At 40.1% G+C, this 25,436-nt stretch overlaps 1 protein-coding gene across 2 annotated transcripts in view; it reads right to left on the bottom strand.

Annotated features, from left to right (window-relative positions):
- The window catches only part of PLD1 (phospholipase D1), a 165,356-nt gene that overhangs the window by 57,076 nt on the left and 82,844 nt on the right, over positions 1-25,436 (bottom strand). The window contains exons 14-19 of one of the 2 annotated variants that reach the window (XM_032258298.1): positions 22,612-22,812; positions 21,356-21,569; positions 20,672-20,785; positions 12,309-12,437; positions 11,453-11,571; positions 9,453-9,566 (exon numbers count right to left, since the gene is read on the bottom strand). In XM_032258298.1, the coding sequence (XP_032114189.1) occupies positions 9,453-9,566; positions 11,453-11,571; positions 12,309-12,437; positions 20,672-20,785; positions 21,356-21,569; positions 22,612-22,812 (891 nt within the window). The remainder of the gene's footprint in view (positions 1-9,452; positions 9,567-11,452; positions 11,572-12,308; positions 12,438-20,671; positions 20,786-21,355; positions 21,570-22,611; positions 22,813-25,436) is intronic. The other variant, XM_032258299.1, reaches the window with a different exon arrangement.

Raw genomic sequence — 25,436 nt, 5'->3', positions numbered from 1 at the left:
AGTCTAAGCCCATATGCTTTACTCACAATAAAAACTTATTAATTTAAAAATGTCATCATTTTTGGCTAAACTTGAAACATATCTTTTAAGCAACACAGGAAAAAAATCACTTGGGATTGTCTACTACTGGATTCACTACTATTCTAATTAGTTAAAATCTCCCTATCACAAGAAAAACTGAAAATAGGAATTTGCTTCTTGCTCTACCTAGACCACTGAACTACAGACAGGAAACCCTGAGGCTATATAAAAATCAACCTAACTGCTTTAAATGCTTGATAGTCCAAAAAGTTTTATCAACAGTCAAATAAGTCAAATCCATTGTATTAGTCCATTCTCATGCTGCTAATAAAGACCTACCAGAGACTGGGTAATTTATAAAGGAAGGAGGTTTAATGGACTCACAGTTCCACATGGCTGGGGAGGCCTCACAATCGTGGCAGAAGATGAAGGAAGAGAAAAGGCACATCATACATGGCAGCAGGCAAGAGGGCATGTGCAGGAGAACTCCCCTTTACAAAACCATCAGATCTTGTGAGACTTGTTCATTATCACCAGAACAGCATGGGAAAAACTGGCCCCCATGATTCAGTTACCTCTCACGGGGTCCCTTCCCATGACACATGGGGATTATTACAAGTAAGGTGAGATTTGGGTGAAAACACAGAGCCAAACCATATCACCCATTTTGATTGATTTCCTTTCATTTTGTTTTTATTTTTTCACCTTTTACCATTGCCACTGAGATTTTAAGATTTACTCGCTTCATTTTCTTCACTGACTTCACCAACTTGTCTTGCATTTCTGTTTTAAACCAATGTAACTGAGATAACCCTCAAACTGTTCCCTCACATGCAAAAATACAGCTTATCTTACTGCCCCAAATGTGCTGGGAATCAAATCTAACCCATACTTTTCAAACCTCGAGTCTGAATGCATAATTTTAAAGTATATAAAAATGGCATATTTTGGATTGTATGGTTTAGCCTCAAAACTGTAACTTGGACTAGTCATTTTCCTTGGTACTATGTCTTATTTTTTAACTTAAAACATAGCCTTCTTTTTAACCACAATCCCTAATCATCTTCTATCCTCTGGGCCCAAATCAAATGTATGGATTAAATAACAGAAATTTCTTTCTGAAGGAAAACTTTGGATCTTCCTTAGTAATTGTCCCAAATTCCCTTCCTTTCTCTCACCATGACGCTTTTATTCCCTACAAATTCAGCACATATATGAATTCCTTTTTATTTCCCTGAGATTCCAAGTCAATCATGGAACAAAGCCTGTTTAGGACAAAAGCACTTTTTATGTTCCAAAAGCAGAGGCCAACTGTGTTGGAGCTCACAAGTGCTATGGGTTGGGGAGTGAAGGGAAGCCTCTGATTCCTGGGCCTTTTTCTTCCAGCCTGTACTGAGGAGAATAGCAGGCAAAGGAGCATCAAGAAATTGACCTAGTTCAAGAGCCTGCCTCATCTTATCAAGCTCTTTCTTTTCCTAGCCACTTTTTGGTCGAGTGTCAGCCATTCCCATCACAGTGCATAGTTATTCACACAGGATGAGCCTTTTCCTGAACAAAAGACAAAAGTTAATCTTGAGGCTGAAGGAGAGAAAGAAAAGATAATGATTGAAGGATAGGACTTAAGGCGAAAGAAGTCCCAGGAAACAAAGTATTAGCTGGGGGCTCTTGGGAGCCAGAAAGAAAAGAAACGTTGGGGATGGATTTGGGGCTGTGGCAACAGAAGGTGATACCCAAAGGCAAACAGGACATGAAACTGCTCTGCTAGCGCCCTGGTGGTTACAACCATTCTGGTTTTACTGGAAACAGTCTCCATGGCTAACAACCTCGGGCACTGAAGCCAAACTGCTCAGAAGCGAGTCACCTCCACCACTTACTGTTTGTTTTTTTGAGATGGAGTCTCTGTCACCCAGGCTGGAGTACAATAGCACGATCCTGGCTCACTGCAACCTCCGCCTCCTGGGTTCAAGCAATTCTCCTGCCTCAGCCTTCTGAGTTGCTGGGACTATAGACAGCCGCCACCATGCCCAGCTAATTTTTGTATATTTAGTAGACTTGGGGTTTTGCTCTATTGGCCAGGCTGGTTTTGAACTCCTGACCTCAGGTGATCCGCCTGCCTTGGCCTCCAAAAGTGCTAGGATTACAGGAGTGGGCCACTGTGCCAGGCCCCCACCGGTTATTGTTATTTTAACCTCTCAAAGTCTTAGTTTTTGCATCTGTAGAAACAGGGGTTGCACAAGAGTTTAGCTTACAAACTGTTGAATGTAAATGAGATAATCCACAAAGGGTTAGCATGGTGCCAAGCACATAGAAAATGCTCTGTTCATATCAGGTCTTCCAGCCGAGGCCCACAGTAACACTCACATACGTGTTAGTGCATGAAGGCCTGGCCCACACGTGAAAAATAACTCCCACGGTAAGTAACTTCGATGGAAATGCAAAAAGTGGATTCCTTTTACCCCCACCTACTCACTTTATTCTTCACATATCCACTTTATTCTTTCATACCATTCTGCATTACAAAACATTTTTCTGTCCTTTGAGATCTAATAGATCCTTTGGAATATCCTTTGGACATTTATGGCAAGTGTGAGAACAATTTTTTTTCACTGGTATAATTTGGATGTCATTTACACTTGCCTGTAAATCTTTTTCTCCCTTCCTTTCTCCCTCTCTCCTTTTTCCCTTTCCTGCTTTCTTTCTCATTCTTTCTTCCTTCCTTTGTTCCTCCCTCCCTCCCTTTCTTCTTTCCTTATTTTCCCATAAATAGGACTGGAGACATGATTCCAGTAGAGTTATTTCCCTGGAATTCTCAGCATGATTGTCCCAGGAATGCTTTCTACTATGAGCTTTAAAAAGGATTGTTCCCATGTGTTGACCCCATGTTGATGCTGACATAGCATTCAGCATTTTCTTTCACCGTAATAGACATGCCAAATATCCTCTGTCTTTACAATGCATCTTAGATGGTATTAAGATCATTCTGGAACCTAGTTTATTCTAGTTCCTTCAACTTCCCTTTATAGAATATCCTCTGTCTTTCTAATGCATCTAATGCATGAAGACCATTCTGGAAACTAGTTTATTCTAGTTCTTTCACTTTCTCTGTGTGGAAACAGTTTCAGAACCATCTCTCGCACTTCCTCTTGTTGCCCACGCCTTTTCCTGCCATGTCTTCTCTGAGTGCTCTTGGCAGGCTTCTGAGAATGCCCAGAGCTGAAGGGAAACACCAAAGATCATTTTAAAAGTATAGTGGAAGTTGCTGAAGTCAGCTCTCAGGTCTGGAGGACTTCTTCAGAAGCAGCAATTCAGGCTGGTGGGCAGGCGTCCACGCTGCCTGCTGCAGCTCCCCTCTCCCTGGGCAGCTGTGTCTCCCTCTGTGGAATTGCTAGTGGTGTGCGACCAATGTTTTTGTGTTAAAAAATGAATAACTAGGTGTGCTTCTCCAGATGAAAGAATAACCTGAATTTTATCTATTATTTACCCTATTATGTCAAATGTTCTTTCTCCCCGTTTCAATAGATTGATGGCAGAAAAATTCCTATCTAGAACTAGGCTGGTGACATACTCAGAGAAATGTTGACTTCTTTGTTGCAAACTTTTTGTTTGTTTGTTTTTTGAGAGGAGTTTTGCTCTGTTGCCCAGGCTGGAGTGCAGTAGCATGATCTCTGCTCACTGCAACCTCTGCCTCCCAGGTTCAAGCCATTCTCCTGCTTCAGCTCCCAAGTGGCTGTAACTACAGGCATGAGCCAAAATGCCCAGCTAATTTTTGTCTTTTTAGTGGAGACAGGGTTTCACCATGTTGGCCAGGCTAGTCTTGAACTCCGGAGCTCAAGTAATTTACCCACCTCAGCCTCCCAAAGTGCTGGGATTATAGGCATGAGCCACCATGCCCGGCCTATTACAAACTTCTGAAACACTAAGGAAAGCTTCGAGGTTATTTTTGATGGAACACACACTAGTATACTCTTCTAAATGCTTTGCAGGTATTAATTTAACCATCACCACAATCGATGATGTAGGTACTGTCATTATCCATGTTTTTTAAATGAATGAAACATACTAAAGAGTGAAGTAATTTTCCCAAGGTTACACAGCTCGTATGTCACAGAGCTGAGATGTTAACACCATCTGGCTCTAGAATCTATCCCTTAATTGCTACCTTATATTTTTCTTCACAATTAAATAAGCTTGTGGCCTGTAAGTTATGTTATGAACAATCAACTATGTTAAAATCTTGTTCTCACTCATGTGGAAGCTTAAAAAGTTAATCTCATGCAAGTAGATAACAGAATAATAGAAACTAGAGGCTGGGAAGGGTGTGTGGGAGGGGGTACAGGGAATAGGGTGGAGATAGAGAGAGGTTGGTTAATGAACACAAACATAGGAGGAATAAGTCCTAGTATCCAATAGCAGAGTAGAGTGACTATAGTTAGCAACGGTGTATTGATATTTCAAAAGAACTGGAAGAGAGGAAATGTTCCAAACACACAGAAATAATAAAATACTTGAGGTGATGTACACTCCAAATACCCTGAGTTGATCCTTACACGGTCTGCATGTCACAAAATATCACATGTACCCCACCAACATGTAAAAATACCATGTATCAATAAAGATCAAAAATAAACAAAAAATTAAAAAATCCATTTCCTTCTTAGTATTGCTATAACTGTGTTAAAATCTATGCAAAAAATAATAATCCTAAGAAAAAATGTTTTTAAATTTCTCAACTGAGTAGCGGTCATTTGGCTACTGTCCTAATAGCTGAGACTGAAAGGTTTGAGAATGTGACAATAAACCCTTTGAAAATTAAGTAGCCTACCACAAAGCCAGGTTCCTGTCTCCTTGCTCCTTCTGGATGTTTTGAAAAACCTGGAATTGGACTAGATCATTCTTGCTCTCTAAGCACCATACATTCACGACTTGAAAAAAAAAAAATAGTGTCTGAAAAGATAAATAACGATTCCAGCCAGTAAACAGTGTGCAGAAAGTGAAGCAATGCTGTGGTCAGAACTTGACAGAAAAGGAGAAATACAGGAAGATAATTTTTTTTTTTCAATTTCTGGCCATCTCAGAGGTTTCTATCTTCAAAAAGATATAATTCCTGGCTACCTCCACTATTTTCACACCTACAGTTAGTTCAGCATTACTGAAAAACATCTACTACAAACCGGCAGGCCTCCAGGTTTTGCTAGGTGTCATATTTTGAAAATTGGGGGAGGCCTCTTTAAGAAAATCAATGCAAATTTACAATTATAAAACTGGGAACAGGCCTGGGAGGGCCCTGGGCAGCTGAGGGTCCTAAAGCCAAGCAAGGGCCTGAAGCTGCAAGAAACATGAGCTCCTGAAGTGAGCAATTCATTCCCCTCTCAAAGCCTTAACTGCAGCCAGTCTGGAGGAGATTCTACTGTAGGAACTGAGAGGACAGAAAGTTAATTATAGAAATAGCAGGTTTTGAGGACCAGAGGAATAAAATAAATGATAATCTTATAATCTTGGAATTTAAGAGTTCATCAGTGATGTCCTATTTTCTTAACTTGTACCCTTGCTTTTAATTTTTGTCCTATTTATCACTGCCATGTGGCTAAATGTATCTATGATGCTTTAAGTTACTTAGAGATTTTCCTTTTCTCTCAAAGATCCTTAGAAACAAGTTTAATGATCAAGGTACAAATACTGAGCAATGGCTTCTATTTCTATTCAGTGATAGATAAATGTCATTCTGACTACTTTAAAAATTAAGAAGTGTATCTGTGATGGGCATTTGAGTTTTATTTTGTGAGGAATCATAACTATAGCAGGAAGATTAAATACAAAGTCATTAATACCTGTACTTTGAATGGTACCCTCATGTATTAAAGATGATGAATGAAAACTTTCCCTTTAAATGTCCGAAGGGACTCAGATCAGATTGACACCAAACATAAGGCTTTCAGATAACAAAACTGGGCTCAGGGAGGGGGGATGGCACGCTGAGGCGACATGCTGCTGTACCATCTTCACACCACAACACCTGTGTGCTTTTCCAACTTGCTAGCGTTAAAACGCATTTTATTATGTTTAGCTGGACAATTTTCCTGTATTTCCAGAAGCACTGCCTAGCGTCACTTTTGGTTTTTTTTAATATACCCATTATCATGCTGGAAAATTTATATTACCCAGAACTAGATGTTCCCAAAGGATGTTGGGAACAAAAGATGTTCCCTAGTCCCAAGGGAGTAGGAACCTATCTGAGTCCTTTGGTGATCTCAATTGGTGCCCTGACCCACCAGTCATGACACAGTTCCTATGGTTCTTTGGAGACTTTGTGACACTAAACTAATTATCTTTAACTTTTTCCTCTGTCGCAAATTTTCAGTTAGTTCCTAGTTGCAATGTACCTTTGTTTCTTTACCCCAAAATGCCTCCTACTGTCCCTTCTCTTCGTTTCTTTCTTTTTTTTTTTTTTTTTTTTTTGAGATGCAGTCTCTCTCTGTCACCCAGGCTGGAGCAGTGGTACGATCGGCTCACTGCAACCTCCACCTCCCTGCAGCCTCCACCTCCCGGGGTTCAAGCAATTCTCCTGCTTCAGCCTCCCAAGTAGCTGAGACGACAAGTGCCCGCCACCTCGCCCGGCTAATTTTTGTGTTTTTACTAGAGCCAGGGTTTCACCATCTTGGCTAGGCTAGTCTCAAACTCCTGACATTGTGATCCGCCCAAGTGCTAGGATGACAGGCATGAGCCACCGCACCTGGCCTCCTTTCTCTTCCTTTCTAGTTTAAGCCTTAATTATATGTGAGAATTACCATAACTGCCACTTGTCCCCTTGCTCTCATTCTCTCTCTCTAGTCTAAGAAGTTCTTCATGTGTATAAACTTTTGGTGTCAAGCTATTTGTTTGGAAAGATGGAAACAGATAAGAATGCATAAAACAAGAGACTCTCTGCCAAATAAGCTTGGGAAATGTTCACGTCATATTCCCTGTTAGTGGTTTTATAATACACTGTAGCATAGCAAAGGCGCTAAGGAGTCCTGTATTAAAGAACTCTGCAAAACTATCTGTCCATGGAAATCTTTGTTGAATAGTTATCAGCATCTCACAGGTAAACCAAGTTTGGAAAACTCTCTCCTATGCTTATCTTCATAGAACATTCATGTATCATGCTTTTAAACATCCCAAGTTCACTAGGGCATCCAGGACCAGGACGAAATTCACCAGGCCAGCACTCCAGCCGCCCCCACCTGGCTTTATGCCGTCTACCTTCATCAGCGCCTCTCTAAGAGCGAATGGGTTACCGCAGGGATTATTCCTTAGAGTGGACACCCAGTTCTGTCCCTCTGGATTTCCAGACTCTTATAGTATGCTGGTCCATACTTTCACACCAGCATTTAGTCAGAGACCATACCTTGCACTGTTAGCTGAATCATTCATGTCAGCTATCTCTCCCCAGCTAAATTTCCAGAGGCAGAGAACTCCTTTGCTGTCTGCCACCTCAACACCCAAGTATGCTTTGATGATTTCACCATGCAAACGGACAGCACTTAGTAAACACATGTTGGCTAAATAAATGAATGAATGAGTAAGTCTTGTTAAATATCCTTCCTTTGTAGATTCCTGAGTCCAGGCCACCTGAACATATGAGGGATAAACACATGAGCTTATCAGATCTAGTCTCATTTCTTTTCTTTTTTTTTGACACAGAGTGCCCCTCTGTTGCCCAGGCAGGAGTGCAGTGGTGCGATCATGGCTCACTGCAGTCTCGACCTCCTGGGCTCAAGCAATTCTCCTGCTTCAGCCTCCTACGTAGCTAGGACCATGGGCATGTGCCACCACGCCTGGCTAATTTTTTAAAACCTTTTTGTAGAGATGGGGTCTCACTGTGTTGCCCAGGCTGGTCTTGACTCTTAGGCTCAAGCAATCCTCCTGCATTGGCCTCTCAAAGTGCTGAGATTCCAAGCATGAGCCACCACATCCAGTCTAGTGTCATTTCTCACACAACATCCAGTGATGCGGAAAAAGTGAATGAAGAGAAGCATTTTATAGAGTATCCATCTACCTCACCAGGGCAGCCGGGTGAGACGATGCGAGTCAGGGCTTTATCAACAGTGAAGTGGAAAATATATACATATGCAACACTATGCTAAAACTTCCTCATTGATTATAAAAATACTTAATTCCCAGCAATCCATTTTCAACAGATACTTAATTAACATCAGCTAACTTTGATGAATCGACCACCCCATCAGTTACAATGCAAGTTCAATCTTAAATTCTTATTTTCCTAATAAGAAGTTTCTTATTTTATATTCTAGCATGGGTAATTTTTTTCTCCTTCACATAGAATAAAATTAAACAGGTTCATAAAATATTCATCACCTTACGTATAAATCATAGCTATCTATGCCTCCAAGTTTAAATTAGTTTTCTTTTCAGCCTGGGATGACTATAAGTATCTGCTGCTGCTATTTCTCTCAAGTGGTTTATCTTTTTTTTTTTTTTTAAAAAAAAGTTCTATTATTTGATCAAGAGTCTGGAATGTCTTTATTTCTTATACATACATACCTCAAATTGCGCATGATACAAAATAACTGACTTAGGCACTTCATTTATATCATCATGTTCAGTAGGATCCATGTCTGCATTGTGTAGGTCCCTACTGATGATATGTAGCAGCAGCAGCCTGCTGGACTTTACTTAAACAGTTCTGATGCCCATAGCGATGACTTCAAACAAGAGGCAAGGCCAAAGGTGGCCAATCCTACGTCTGTCCCGTCCCCACATGATCTCAAGATATTTGATCTATAGTTGGTAAAGGAAGCAGACTGTGTAACTCTGGCCCAGACTAGGTTTTCAAGCTCCACCTCTGTTGGGAACTAGTTGGCCGGCCCTTAGATAAGCCTCAGAGCCCCACTGGGTCTGAATTTTCTTATTTGTAGTTGGAGACGGTTAAACTGAATTCCTTATTCCATTAAAAGGGCCTGTAGGAGACATCTAGTTAATCAGGAACTAAAATTAGACTGACCTACAACTAGCTTCCTAGCTGCTAAGTTTCAACCACATTCCTGCTACTTATGCAGTATGAGGTCCAGGTTTACTGTGTATCATGTTGCTAAGGTCACTTCAGAAGGAATTACAGGAATAGCCTTTCCTTGGCTGTCGCCTTTTCTAAGGACATGCATTTACTATATTTATAAGGGTGTTAAAAAGAGACTGAATTGAATCATTATATTATAGGAAATATAATACTAAATATTATAGGAAATATATTATTGTATATTATATATATAATAATAATACATTATAGAAAATTTAATACTAAATGTTAAAAGGTCCTAATTTGCTTTAGAAAAGCAGTCATTGAAAAAATCTGAAGCCAACGTAACAGACCCTTGGTCCAATAACAGTAAATTTTAATCGGTAGCATTTCATCAAAAAGAAAAGCCAGAACTTACCTGTACGTTAGCATGGACAGATCCAGGCACTTGATATCTCAGCTCATGGGCTGTTGTTTGTGACTTTGGAAGGAGAAAAGGATAAGAAAGGGACCGATATTTTGATTTCATAATCTAAAATAGAGAAAAAGAGATTAAAAATATTCAAATGAGGAAAAAGATTCATCTTCCCTATTTTGTGATTATAAAAGAAATTCATGGCCGGGCGCAGTGACTCACACCTGTAATCCCAGCACTTTGGGAGACAGAGAAGTGGGGATCACCTGAGAGCAGGAGGTTGAGATCAGCCTGGCCAACATGCTGAAATCCCAATCTCTACTAAAAATACAAAAAAATTAGCTAAGCATGGTGGCGGGCACCTGAGACAGGAGGATAACCTGAACTGGGGAGGCAGAGGTTGCAGTGAGTCGAGATTACACCATTGCACTCCAGCCTGGTGACAGGAGTAAATCTCCATCTCAAAAAAGGAAAAAAAAAAGAAATTTAGGTTTATTTGAAAAAGAAAAGTGTTAATGATGGACATTTCTAAGTGAACAGCTACAGATGATTTGCATTTGTTTACTATTTCCCATAATCCTTTTACCTTTTATAGAGCACTTATGTTTTATATTTGTAAAGAAAGGTTAAATATAATCTGTAGCTATTGAAGTTTATAATTGCAAAAATGAGACTATTGTTTTATAAACTAATTTTTTACTGATTATGTTCTAGATATCTTTCCAAAGCAATAAAGCGGGATATCATTATTTTTAATAACTTCATGGTAAAATGGTATAAAAGAATCATCTGCTTAATAAATTCCCACTAGTAAGCATTTCTGCTATTTCTAATTTTATTACGTGCACGAACACACACACAAAAACCACCCAAACTTAACTACAGGTTTTAGCAGAGATTTTTATCTTTGCCAGTACAGCAGGTTAAAAGTAATACCCCACTTGTTTATTCATCCATCTCCCCTAAATTTTTTTTAAAATATTTCCATAAGAACGTCACTAAATTTTTATAATCTTTATGTGAACGAAAAACAAAGTGAGACTCTAAGTGGTTGATAAAGCTAAATTTTTTTTCCAAATAACCAAGGGGAAACATGCCTCATTATCATTTCATGCAAATAAAGTGAAACCATAGTAACATCTGGATATGTACTTTTTTTTTTTTTTTTGAGAAGGAGTTTCGCTCTTGTTGCCCAGGTTGGAGTGCTGTGGCACAATCTCGCCTCATGGCAACCTCCGCCTCCCAGGTTCAAGCGATTCTCCTGTCTCAGCCTCCAGAGTAGCTGAGATTACAGGCGTCCACCACCATGCCCAGCTCATTTTTGTATTTTAGTAGAGATGGGGTTTCACCATGTTGGTCAGGCTGGTCTCAAATTCCTGACCTTAGGTGATCCACCTACCAGGCCTCCCAAAGTGCTGGGATTACAGGAGTAAGCCACCTCACCTGGCCTGAATGACATGTACTTAACTTATGAATGTTAAGTTTGAATATTAGGTGAAGTTCTTAAAAGTAATGAGGACACAATCTGGAGAAAAGGAAAATGGCCCCACCTTCTTAATACGGCTTGCTTTGCTCAGAACCAACTCTCAGAATCCTGTACCAGCATAAACCCAGTATACATCCAGGACTGGACAGGACTTTAAAGCTCAAACCCTCCCATCCAAACCAGGCTCCCATCTCCCTAAAACAGCCCTCCAAATGACTACCAAGCCCAGGCTAGTCAATACTGTGTCCAAGAATTAAAAAGATTAAAATCAGGACCCACACCGCAGCACCTATCCCTAGGAACTCTGAATTGTCTGTGGTGTGGATGTTCAGGAACATTTCCCTCTTTTTTTTGCCCAGACACCCGGGCACCCTGACATCAATGTAGCCAATGGCAAACCAGTGACACAGCTGTGGCCACAGCAATCTCTTCTTGCCAACAGCCTCCTCTGAACATCTTCTCTAGTTAGGCCTGCCTCTCTTCATGTGGATAAACCAGGATAGCAACAGCCAAGTACTTTCGTGAAGTTCCAGCGCTGGATGAAGTGACGTGCCACATCACGAGCCGCCTTCCCATGAACTGCAGAGGCAATGTCATGCCAGGGCATCCGGGGCGTGGAGTACCTGTCAATGAAATCTGCCCGGTGCACCGGGCAAGGATCAGTCATTAACTTCTGTGCTGGGACAGAGGCTCTCTGACTCCAACCACGATACTAAAAGGAAACGTGCGTTAGTGCCCACTATGTGTATATTTCTTGGCTTGCAAAGAATAACATTTTTATAATCAAGGGAAACAGATTTCACATTCAGGGTCATAGTCTCCCAGGTACCTCCCCAAATATGTTTCCATTTCACTTGGTATTATATTAGATAATCACTAGACATGGCAAGATGTGAGTTGGTACAAATTATCTAAGGCTGGCTCTTTGATATTGTATTTTTTATCCTGTTGAAACATTGGCAGGCAGTACCATCTCGATCTCCTCTTAAACATATGAACCCAGTGATAATCTGAAAATATGCCATTCTCATTCTGAAAATGCAGGAAATATGCAGAATAGAAGATGATCAAATGAAGCCTACTATTTCTTTTAAAATTACAGATTATTGCCCCAAAAATATGCCTATAAAAAATCTGGAGGCTTCAGACAGGTCTGCTCTATCTCATGTTCTCTTCTCATTATAACTGGAAAAAAAAAAAAAGCCCCTAAGCACGTGACTAATGACCAAATCAAATCTCCAAAGTTTTACAAAATTTTCAAAAATAAATAGAAGCGAAACAAAAGGCACTGATATCACGCACATGTATACTTGTTGAGATGTTCACAGATAAAAGACAAAATACAACCAGCATCCCACCACCGTAATACTCACCAGCAAAAGGTTTATCAAGTTGAACCCAGTCTTTGAAGACGAAATTGCAATAATCCTTTCCATGCCAGAATCTGGTTTCCCCATGCAGCTCCCCGACACCTGTCTGTAAACTGCGGATGGACCCGGTATCTGTGAACGCAGCAAGACCCCCTCAGGGACTGTGATTCAGGTGGGTCCCAGAAAGGGAGGCTCAACTCTCATTTATTAAACACTTAAAAGTTTTGTAATTTCTTAAGACATAACTAGGGCGGCATCTGTCCATTCTATTACAGGCTGTGGGCTGACAAGGTTTTACAGTCCTTGGAAGTTTATTTTTAGTGGGCAGTTGGGGCTATAACAAGATTCATCATTAAACAATGAAATCTGACCTTCTCAGGCAGTTGAGTAACTTATTCCCACCACCTGCTAGACTGCTGGAAGAACTGATCACAGAATTAACTGTGAGTAAAGAACTCACCAGGTGGCACTATGAGGGGCCTTGCGGGGCGGGAGGGGTGGCAGCGGGATGGGGAACCCTGAGATGAAGAGGCAACAAAGATACCATGCCACTTGCTTTTCCTCAACCAACATGGTGCACTCCTAATGCATAATTCTTCTGCACTAAAGCAAGAACCTCAAATTTACAGATAGCCCATGTTCCAGCCCTAGAATTAAATAGTTAAGTGACAGTGAGCTTCAACTTTTTAGTTCATAAATCCATTATGCGTAAAATGAAGAATCTGGCCTAGATAACAGCTACAATCTGTTGTGCTTTAACATTTATATATTTCAAATCATAGATGGCATTTATAAAAAATATGGCGACGACAGATATTGGAAACAACAGATATGGAAAGCTTACGATATTGTGCAAAAGCAGCAATCTACTGCAGCATTTCACAAAGAACTATGACGAGATCATTTATTTAAGGCTATATACGAAGACAAAGAAGTAAAAAGACCAGCAGAATTACAAATCACAAATGCAGCACTTGGCACAAAATAGACACTGAATTTAACAAATAGACACTGTATGCAAAAATATGTGTTGAATGAATAAATGGTACTGCTTGCAGTGGCCAGTGAGAGGAATGCACTGACCCTGCCACCACCACACTGTCCCAGAACTGTCTTTGTAAAAGGCAAACTCTTTGCTTAAAACCCCAGAAGGCTCACACACTGCCTACAGAAGGTTCAAGTCCTAAGGGCTTAGTGTACATAGAAGGCTCTTCCCAAACTGGTGCCAGTGTATCTTTCTAGTCCTTGTTTTTCCCCACCCAACTCCAGGCTCCATAAAAAGCACATATTTCACTAGAATTCAACAGGTGTGGACTGAAATGTCGCCATGCATTTGGCAGACTATGACTTCTAACTGAAATGCTCCTTTCTCCCTCTTGGCCTGATATCCTAATCACCCTTCAAGGAGCACATTAGCTGTCACCTGCCCTAGAGAGACCTCCCAGCTCCCTGTAAGGGAGAGGCAATGATTAACACTGCTGTCATCTAATTAGCAACTGCATCAATACCTCTGACTCTGTGATGCAATTGTATTAGGATGCCTTCCCGCCACAATCCCTCACCAGTCTATAAACGCTTAGGGAGTGAGGACCAAATCTCCTCACTGCCAGTAGCTCCAAGCATCCAGGCAATCAATATTTGCAAAACAAATGTTTTCATGTAATCACCACACACGATGCTAATATTCTATCTCAAGCTGAATAATTAACCTTCCAAGCGCTATTGAAATTTTCTATAGAAGAAAAATGACTTGAAATGCCATAGACTAACAAAAGGAAATCATGTTAAAAATAGACTTCTATTGACTTCTGCCAGCGATTTATTTTCCTGCTTTATGAGACTGAAGGGGCAAAGTACTGGTAGATCTGTGTGCTCATCTGTAGGCTCTTAATCATTAACATAGCACTTTGTTAAAAGAAAAAATGAAGGCGAGAAAAGAAACAAAAGGGACCAAAAATGAGATCAATAATATTTCAAATTTCAACTGTAAAAAATATATATACAATTTGCTTTCATCAGTTGCAACACTCTAAGCTAAGGCTTTACATAAACACATATGCTCGTTTAAAAATTAATTTTCACCTAACAACCAGTTATGATAAGGAAAATAAAACAAATTCTTAGTCTCGGAAAAGTATCTTGGTACGAATTGAATTCAGCCTGCTCACAATTCGAATTTGTTTTTGTTTTTAGCCATGGCCTAAAAATTATTCCACATAAATTAGGGTCCTCTCCAGCACAAGAAAGCTATTAAGGAATAGAGCCAAATACTAGTTCCTGTGAAAACAACAGCTCAGAATTGCATGAGCACAGAAGAGCAGGTAGAGATGACTTCCGGCATCAACAATGCTGACCCAAGGGGGTCTCGTTAGGCTGTTATCTGGCTCCCAGATGATTTCATAATGGCACCTGCCTTGTCTTTTGGCACAGATCTGTCATGCCAAGTTTCTGCATCCTCCTCCATCCGTGGCTCAGATTCCAGCTGCTGAAGTTAAGAAGGGGGCCTTCTTGCTCCTTGCCTGGTGTCCTCTGGTCTTGCCACATCCTCCTTTTTTTTTTTTTCCCCCTCATCTCTTGGCTTCCACGTCTCCATTGTTCTACCATTTCTCCACCCTTCGTGTTCTACTTTCTTGGCTCCTCTTCACTAACAGGGTTTTTTCTTTCTCCTGTCTTTTTCTATGCAGTTCCTAAATGTGCACCTGCAAGCCTAGCTTCTGCTTTGGACTCCAGCTCTATGGTCACTTCCAGTGCCTCACTTGACATTGCTGACCCAGTTCCCACCAGAACCTTAAAACTATGTCTAACAGTAAAATCATTACCATTCTACAACATCAAGTCTTTCCTGAGATTTCTGCTCTCTGTGTGTAGCTACTCAAACTCAAACCTTGAAATCACCTTTGACTCCTTTATTCTTCACTGACTTCTCCACCCACCTCCCCACAGCGTCCCAGATCATGATGAAAATCTGCTGATTCTACTTTTAGAAAAAGGTTTTCCCATTTACTTCATTCTTTTATTCACTCTTGTCAGACTCCCTGTGTCTCTATTACAAACGTTATAAAACCTCACCCTTAATTGCTCCCTGCCCCCAGGGATTTTCCAACATTTAATGGTAGAAGTGGAATGTCTGAGGCTGATTTTCAAGGTTCTCCATAAACTGCTACAGATATATCCCACCAGCTCAATCTGCACAAATTAACTAGCCCTTAACCACAACTCCAAAACTCCGAAAGTTCTGACACTTCAAATGTTTTTTCATAGCTTATTTTCACAGCTCATTTCTTAGTTCATAGGGCAGCAAAACCTGATTTGAACTGACAAGAGGTTATTCATTATCTTTATTGATCCCACTTGGTGTTGCACAAACATAAATGGTTTGCCTACATTCCAGGTATTTCCTGGATCCCGCTGGGAGTGTAATACAATAGAGGGTATAAGTATTGTATTACCTTTCTAAAATCCACAACTTTCTGATTTCTGAAATCTGATTCAAAGGATTTTGTATGAGAGATTGTGGACCTATATGTATTCACCACATTTTACCCTCAGGTCTGAGATGCCGAAATAAATACTTTTACATTTCCTACATCTGTGTCACGCCTATAATCCCAGCACTTTGGGAGGCCGAGGCAGGTGGATCACGAGGTCAAGAGGTTGAGACCATCCTGGTCAACATGGCGAAACCCCGTCTCTACTAAAAATACAAAAATTAGCCGGGCGTGTTGGTGCGTGCCTGTAGTCCCAGCTACTCAGGAGGCTGAGGCAGGAGAATTGTTTGAACCCAGGGGGTGGAGGTTGCAGTGAGCCAAGATCGCGCCACTGCACTCCAGCCCGGGTAACAAGAGCGCAACTCCGTCTCAAAAATAAAATAAAAAAAAGAAGAGGAATAAAATTCAACACTTTAAAAATAGTATCAAGCAAAATTCTCCCCCTTACAACATAATTCCGACTGAAAAAATTTTGACAAAGGCTGAGTGATTTTGAAAAACATATATTACATCTATGATTCCTAACCATGTTTTTAGTGCAGTTTTTCTATTTAAAAACCCACAGTGATGGTCACTCCACACTGATTGCTGTATGACACCAGGGAGGTCTAACAGGAGATCAATTCAACATGGTCATGTGCAGTCAAGTGAAACTGATACTGCAGAGATATTAACTCTCTTCACATTCTCAGGAAAAGGAAGTCATTAACTCAAGTTAATGTTCAGTTTTAAATCTCTAATGAAGAGTCACTCCATGCTTAATTTGGGTTTCAAGTTTTATAAGGCAACCTGCGTTTTTAAGATATTACATGATTTACATCTAGAGTCTTGCTCTTTTTTTTTTTTTAACAAGTGCACAGAAAACTCCGACGTTTAAAACACATACAAGTTGGGTTGTTCTGGTTGGAGCGGTACCAATAGCAGTGGGAGGGTCCTGGGGTCCAGTGACTTCAATATTCTCCTCAAAGCCTTTTAGAAACTCCAGGATCCAAGGAATTGAGTTTGGAAAGCACTGCTCAAGAAGGACCCCACTATCCTTCGACTTTTCTTTTTAGGTAAACTAATTGTTTTCATATTAAAAAATTAAATTTGTATCTATACTTGACTATAAAAGCAACATGAAAACAGTACCAACAATGTGGGAAAAAATAAATCACGTCAAGCTCCGTCTTCCTAACAGGTGGCATCCCTGAACGTCCTTTGTCGGCTGCCTTCGGGAACATACTTTGACACAGTGGCAATCGTCCTCAAACTTTCCTTGTTCTTCCCACAGCTGTCTCATTTCAGTTCATGGAAATTCCATCCTTCCAGTGGGGCCAAAGATTTGGAGTCCTCTCTCTCTCTCACACCCTATATGGAGTTCACTGGAAAATGCTGTCAGCTCGATCCTCGAAATATATTCATAACCTGCAGGGATCACCGTTTGCCACCTTGAAGAATGATCCTTGGAAAATGTAAGTCAGCCCTCAGCTGCCCTTTGCTCAAGACTATCCAGTGACTTCCTATCTCACTCAGGGCCAGAATCTTACAGTGGTCTGTAAGACCTCACGTAACCCAGCCCGGCCCACCCCTCTGATTTTGTTTCCATCATCCTCTCCTAGCCCACTTCACTACAGCCGTATTCCTGGAAAACACCCAACCCCAACCCCCCCACCCCCTGCCTCATGGCCTTTCACACTTGCTATTCCTTCTGTCCGAAATACCCTCTCTCAGGCAGTTTCTTATCCTCATTCTTCTCTTCCTTCTGATGTCAGCTGAAAACTCACCTCATGAGAGTATTCTCCAACCAACCTTTACAAAATAGTAACTCTTCTCCCGTGCCCTTCCTCCAGGATCAGGCTCCACTCTTCTCCATAATTATCACCACCTGATATACCGTGTTTGACTCTATTTGTAAACACAGTTCCCATCCTTACCCCTCAACTACTTAGCTCCACTTCATCTGTTATTTACCACATCTTGAGCACTCAGAATAGTGACTGGCATATAACAAAACTCAATAAACACTTACTTAATTAAATAAATAAATCTCTTATGTTTATTTTTGTATCCCTAATTAGTTTTAATCATCGCCCAATTCCATCAAAGAGATGACCCACTTGTTACCATGCGTTATGTTCTCCACCATTTCCCTACTCTTTGACGTTTACGTTGTTCTTTCTCTCTCTCTCAAAATGCTGCACTAGACAAACATTCAGTTTATCAGTGATGGGTTGTAAACAGATGTCAAGGGTACTTTTCATCGGCAACAGAAAACCATACGCATGTATGATCAGTGTCTCAGATCACTGCTGTGGACCTCACCCCTCTCAACCTGGGGTAGGTGTGAGTTACTGGACCCAGCACCTCACTCACATCTGTTCCACTTGCTCTCAATCCTACTGTCAACAACACTCTCAGTCATAATTCAGATCCATCAACTTCCTGGGATAGTAACCTCATTCCTGTACTTTAACTTCAGTAATAAAGCAGCAAAGTTACACACTGAAATGATAAAGGCGCTACCTGGAGCTCTTTCCAACTCTTTACCTCTAATATCTGCCACTGCATGCACTTTTGACCTGGCTCCCTGGATTTCCCAGAGGTCTCCTACTTCCTAGGACTTTGAAGCTTTGTCAAGCACAGGAATTACTGGGAGGTGTCCCTGAATCCACACGCACATCCAGTACTAGCTGTATGCTAAATAAATATATGTCTCCCCATATTTGTTCTTCTCCATTTTTATTTTTTAAACATTTTAAAAATTGTTTTTGTTTATGAGAAAGAGGGTCTCCCTCTGTCACCCAGGCTGAAGTGCAGTGGCATGATCTCAGCTCACTGCAACCTCTGTCTCCCAGGCTGTAGCAAGTCTCCCACCTCGGCCTCTGAAAAAGCTGGGACTACAGAAGCGTGCCACCACTCCCAGCTAATTTTTTGTAGAGTTGGGGTTTCACTGCATTGCCCAAGGTGGTCTTGAATTCCTGGGCTCAAGCAATCTTTCTGCCTCAGCCTCCCAAAGTGCTGGGATTACAGGTGTGAGTCACCACACCTGGCCTCTTCTCCATTTTTAAATATATATCGATGCCATTATGATTTCTAAAACACAAATTTATTTAATAGTTACATTGAAGTTTTAGTTCATTGTGTGTAGTTGATTATTGCATTTTTTTTAAACGCAGGGTAGCTAGACCAAGCTTGTCCAATCACAGTCTGAGGACCACATGCAGCCGGGATGGCTTTGAATGTGGCCCAACACAAATTCGCAAACTTTCTTAAAACATTATGGGGTTTGTTTTTTTGTTTGTTTGTTTGTTTTGCAATTTTTTTAGCTCATCAGCTATCATTAGTGTTAGTATATTTTATGTGTGGCCCAAGACAATTCTTCTTCTTCCAACGTTGTCCAAAGAAGCCAAAAGATTGGACCCCCCTGTCCTAGATGAAAGAATGCTGGGAATCACTACTCAAAGTCCAGCGTAATTTTCCAGGTTCATTAGCACATCCAAGCCACAGGTGACTCATATTCAGGCATGTGAGCTAGACTGTATCTCTCATCTGCTAAACAGTACATGAGGGCCTCGGCCTTAGGTTCTAGCCAAGAGATTACATAGTAATCTTCATTTCTGCTAAATCGCAAGTCTTAATCATGGGTACTGGGAGGCTGAAAATTGGAACTCCAATGGGCAGGTCATGTATCATCTATAACCCTGAGTTTCTTCATCTGTAAAAAGAAGATGACAATATTACTACCAAGCACTGTAAGTACTCAGGGCAGTGATGGATAGAGTCTGCACAAAATAAATGTTAGTTTATGATTTTACTAGTGTCATTTATTATGATGATTACTTATCCCCATAACTGACCAGTTGCCAAATCCTTCTTTATTCCCACCATCATAATTTAAACTCATTAGTCATTCATTAATTCCTCAAGTATCTAGAGTATCTTCTTACCAAAGGCTATCAGATTGTAATTTCTGAAAATTCACACAGCATGACACACCCACCCAAAGGCCTTCAAGATTTTTAACTGGCCAGATGTGGTGGCTCATGCCTACAATCCCAGCACTTTGGGAGACTAAGGCAGGTGGATCACTTGAGGTCAGGGGTTCAACACAAGCCTGGCCAACATGGCAAAACCCCATTAGCCGGGCATGGTCGTGTGTGTCTGTAGTCCCAGCTACTCATGAGTCTGAGGCAGGAGAACAGCTAAAATCCGGGAGACGGAGGTTGCAGTGAGCCGAGATGGTCCCACTACACTGCAGCCTGGGTGACAGAGTGAGACTCTATCTCAAAAAATAATAATAATAATTTAACCAAATAAAATTCCAACTCCCAAATGTGACTGTCATATATCTTCCTCATCTTACATCAAAAACTGCATCTTAGCCAAATAATGCATTTCTAGTTTTCTTCTTAGTCTCATATCAAAAACTGCTTCTTAGCCAAATAATGCATTTTCCACGATTGAAAACAGTTGGTGCTTTCCCATTCCAGCACCTTTGCTCAACTCACCTCCCCCACCTGCATGACTTCCTATTACCTACCCCAATTAAATTACTTCCAGGCCAAACCCAAATGTCCCCTCCTTAAAAAGTCTTTCTGGATCATCAGAGAGGCATTCCTCCCACCTTCCATAGAACTTCTACAACACTATTAAATTGCATGTTCCATGCATTTGCTGTTATTAGGTCTGTCTTTGTCTTTGCTGCTATAAGTTCTTACGGTGTAGGGATCTTGGATACTACAGACTGTTTGCACAGAGCAGGCTCTCAATGATATACACAGCATAAGAACTGCAAACAGAAAGCCAATCTGGAAACACATTCCCTATGCCCATGCAGCAGACAGCACCACCAAAGCTGAAGCCTAAGGGAGTTCTGCCACTTCACAAATCACTTACCAGCATTAGGGCTAGTGAGTCCTTGCTCAGACTCACTGGACGGGCGAAAGAGTTTGAAGTGGGGTTTTAAACCATGGATTAAATTCTGATGACTTCTATAGTGGTTAAAATAACCTAAAGAAATCGAGAATTTTTTTATAAAGAAATACATATATCAAATTTTCTCAAGTGGAAAGCAGGGCCGATCATTTTTAAAACGAGGCAGCGCTATAACATCAGTCATAAGATTCTGTGCGACAGAAAACTGTGGGGCTGTAAGACGAATTTCAAAGGAAGGGTAAATTTACGAGACATAGAAAGTCTGATGTTTGAAGACAGAAGCTTGATATATTTCTGGATAGGAAGATAAATATAATTTCTTCTAAGAAAAGTTTATAAAGTACATCTAATACCTTTCTTTTTTCTTTATGGCTTGGCGTATTTTAGAAACCTTTTGTCATTCTGCTACCATTAGAAGCAGGAATCATGGTCGTTACAACTCTTGTGTGGATAAAACAATAAATCTGTTCTAAAATGAGGCAAACAAAGCCCCGAAATGGTATGTTGAACAGAATGATATGGTACCTCTCAACATTGCTCATTCTACTCCATTACAGAAAGACATCTTAAAAACAGGCATGTAGTGTCAGGCAATGGAAGAACAGGGTGTAGCCAAGATACATTCTAGCAAAGGCCATGACTTACTGGAGGCGCTGTCAATGCTGCTGATGCTATCTGCGTCGTGCAGGTGGTGCTTGTGGAGCTGTCTGTAGAGACTAAATTTGGAGAACTTTCTTGGCTTTCCTATTCCTTTCAGTTTTGTATCCGTATCATCAGCATTCTTCCGGATGGGTAAATTTTGATCAGGTTTATTTTCATCTTTGAGGCTTAAGGATGCCACAGACTCTGTTGCTACAGCCTGAGAAAATTATTATTTTTTTTTAAAAAAAAAGACACTGCATAAGACATGCTGCAGTATGGTTCTTTGATTCAAGTAGAGCTGAGGTATAAAGTCTACAAATGATGGAGTTCTATAACAGGCATGCAATACTATCTGAGGTCAGCCACAGGGCAGTGGTGGATTCTTGTGAGCTGTTTAAACACTACCAAAGGAATATGAGGGGTTCTGCTATGGTTCTTCTTTCAGTAGACCAAATTCTTGAAATTTCACTCCAATTAAACTTTTAATCTCAAATACAATTACATGGGTTACATTCACTGTTGAGCTCCTGAACTTGTTCCTCTGATAAGCATTAAGTAAGCAAGGTTTCTTCTGTCAATCATTTTCACTGTCACCTATGCACTAAATTGCTATTTTTGCACAAATGAATCATCAACGTATCCAGCAGTAAATAAGATGAAGCCCATCAACATTTGTAAATAAGATGAAGCCCATCAACATTTTTAATAAGCGTTTTCATATTCTGAAATCCATTTAGTTGAAATAGCAAGCGGATTGATATACACATACAGATATTTTGGCAGCTCTATTTAAAAGGCCCTTTGAGAAGTTATTCGATTCTGGCTCAAATTCCCTTGGAATGAACCCAGACTCATCTATCTTGTTTTTGTATATCTTTAAGTAGGACGTTTCCAGAAACTGAGGCAGATACCTAAGTCTTATTACTACCTAAATCTTGACTGACACATATTTTTGTTTAAGAACTTTATTTTTGATTAAATGGAAAACAAAGCTGATTATGGGACAGAAAAAAAATTCCACTGAATCTGTCTTCTTTTCTTACAGGAAAAGAAACAGACTCAGCTATGCTAAGTTACAGCTAGCTGGGTAGGGAGGCTGGTATTTGAAACCAGGTCTTCCTTCTGATGGACTCAATGTTCTTTTCCCCTCCAAGAGACACCGTCTCTTACCTCAATGAATCAATCCGCCATGCTATTAATACAAACTTATACAAATTATGTTTGTGTTATACCTTTCCATCAAGGTGAAATATACTTACTGGGAGGGAACCCAGAGACGGTCCTGAGGTGACCCGCTTCACACTGCCCACGTCTGTGAGTCTGTGCTCATGGTCGTCCCACCTGCCATAGGCCAGATCAATCCCGCCCACAAAGGCCACTGATTGGTCAATGATGACAAGCTTCTCATGGTGAGCCCACAAATAGACGGTGGACGACACATGATCTGGGTGTCTCATCACCTTGAGAGGGAAAAATCCCCACTTAGAATATGCTTTTAAAACCTCTTTCCTGGCATAATGAAATAGATCTGCGTTCTCCTTGAAAAGCATTTTCTATAATTCAAATACCAAAACGTACAATGTATACACCAAAGAAAGCATTTAGCAGAAAAAAAGACTCCTATTTACTTCTGAAGCTCCCACCCCCAGATACTGTATTTTGGGGCAGCTGCCATTTAGCTTGAGGTCTGCCAATACATTAGGAAACTGTCGGTTCAATTTGATAGCTGGTTCCCTTCCCTCATAAGGATTATGTTAAATTTAATATTTTTTAAAAAACGCTAAAAACATTTACTGTTTATCCCTGGAAAAAATTGTAATGAATTATATTGATATTCTGTCAGTTGTTGAATTGAAATACTAAGCATATGAATAATAGGCACACAGATATTTTGGCAGCTCTTTATTTAAAAGGTCCTTGAGAAGTTAGCAACCTCTTGCTTTCAAAATTATCCCAGTCTGACGCAACTTATTTTCATTTGCCTTTAGGTAAAAATATTACAAAAGCTTTGGCAACTACTTTCTTCTTTCTTTCTCTTTCTTTCCTTCCTTCGTTTCTTTTCCTTCCTTCCCTTCCTTCCTCTCTTTCTTTTCCTTTTTCTTTCTCTTCTTTCTTTCCTTCTTTCCTTCCTTTCCTTTCCCTCACTCCCTCCCTCCTTCCCTTCCTTTCCTTCCTTCTTTCCTCCTTTCCTTCAGCATAATCATAGCTCACTGCAACTCCTGGGCTCAAGCAATCCTTCTGCCTTAGCCTCCTGAGTAGCCGGGACTACAGGCATGTACCACCATGTCTAGCTAATCTTTTTGTTTTTTGTAGATAAGGATGCCTTGTTATGTTGCCAATGCTGGTTTTGAACCCAGCCACCCTCCCACCCCAGCTTCCCAAAGGGCTGGGACTATAGCTGTGAGCCACCATACCTGGCCTTACTGTTTTCTTAATAACACTTTTTTAAAAAATTGTAGTAAAATAAACATAACATAAATTTTACCATATTAACCATTTTAAGTGTACAATTCAGTGCTATCAGGATAATGAGTTAGGGAGTCTTCTCTCAATTTTTGAAAAAGTTTGAGAAAGGTTGGTGGTAATTCCTCATTAAATGTTTGGTAGAATTCACCAGTGAAGCCATCAGGTTCCAGGCTTTTCATTTGGGGGAGATTTTTAATTACTAATCAATCTCATTAAAGATCTATTTAGATTTTCTATTTTTCTTCATGATTTAGTCTTGGTAGGTTTCATCTTCCTAGGAACATATTTCCTCTACGTTATCCAATGTATTGGTATATAATTGCTTACAGTAATCTCTTAGAATCATTTCTGTAGAATTGGCAGTAATGTCTCTACTTTTATTTCAGATTTTAGTAATTTCAGTCTTTTTATTTTCTTACCCATCAAGTTAAAGGTTTGTCAATTTTATCTTTTCAAAAAAACCAACTTAATTTCATTGATTTTCTGTATCATTTTTCTATCCTCTGTTTTATTTCTCACTGCTCCAATCTTTCTTTCCTTCCTTCTCCTAGTTTTGGGTTTAGTTTGTTCTTCTTTTTCTAGTTCCTTAAACTGTAAAGTTAGGTTGTTGTTTTGAGATCTTTCTTCTTTTTACAATTACAGCTGTAAATTTCCCCCTTTGCACTGCTTTCTCTGTGTCCTATAAGTTTTGGTATGTTGTTTCATTTTGATTTGTCTCTCAGTATTTTCTCTTTCCCTTGTGATTGTTTTCTTTGAGCCACTACTTGTTTAACAGTGTGTTAACTTCCACAAGTTTGTGTCTTGTCTAGTTGTCTTTATGTTATTGATTTCTAACGTTATCTTGTTGTGGTCAGACAGAGGTTTGTATATCTACCTTTTAAAATCTATTGAGACTTACTTTGTGGCTTAACAGATGGTCCTGGAAAATGCCCCACGTGCACTTCAGAAGAACGTGTATCCTGCTGTTGTCGGATAGAACATTCTGTATGTCCACTGGATCCAGTTGGTTTACTGTGCGTTCAAGTCCTCTCTTTTCTTACTTACCTTCTGTCTGGTTGTTCTAACCATTACTAAGGGTGGGATGTTGAAGTCTCCAACTATTACTATAGGCTGTCTTTTCCTCCCTTCAATTCTGTCAGTTTTTGCTTCACCTATTTCAATGGTCTGTTTTTAATTAGGTACATAAATGTTTATAATTTTTACATCCTGCTGTATTGAACCTTTTATTAATATATAATGTCCTTGTTTGTCTCTTGTCATCATGTTTTGATGTAAAGTCGATTTTGTCTGATACTAGTTTAGCCACCCTGCTCTTTTTTGGTCACTATTTGTGTGAAATATCCTTTCCATCATTTTCAACCTATTTGTGTCTTTGGATCTAGAGTGAGTCTCTTACAGGTAACATATAGTTGGATCATGTTTTCTTAAAAGCCAGTCCACCAATCTCTGTTTTTTGAGAGGTCAATCCATTTACCTTTAAGTAATTATTTGTAAGATACTTGGGTAATTGTGCTACTATTTTCTACATGCCTTATAGCTTTTTTGGCTCTCACTTCCTGCATTACTGTCTTCTGTTTTCTTTGATTGATTTTTTTATTGATTTTTTGTAATGACATGT

This window comes from Sapajus apella, unplaced genomic scaffold (assembly GCF_009761245.1).
Source record: "Sapajus apella isolate SASKATOON/1434 unplaced genomic scaffold, GSC_monkey_1.0 scaffold101, whole genome shotgun sequence".
Classification (NCBI taxonomy): domain Eukaryota; kingdom Metazoa; phylum Chordata; class Mammalia; order Primates; family Cebidae; genus Sapajus; species Sapajus apella.
This window is presented reverse-complemented; position numbering and strand designations above follow the sequence as displayed.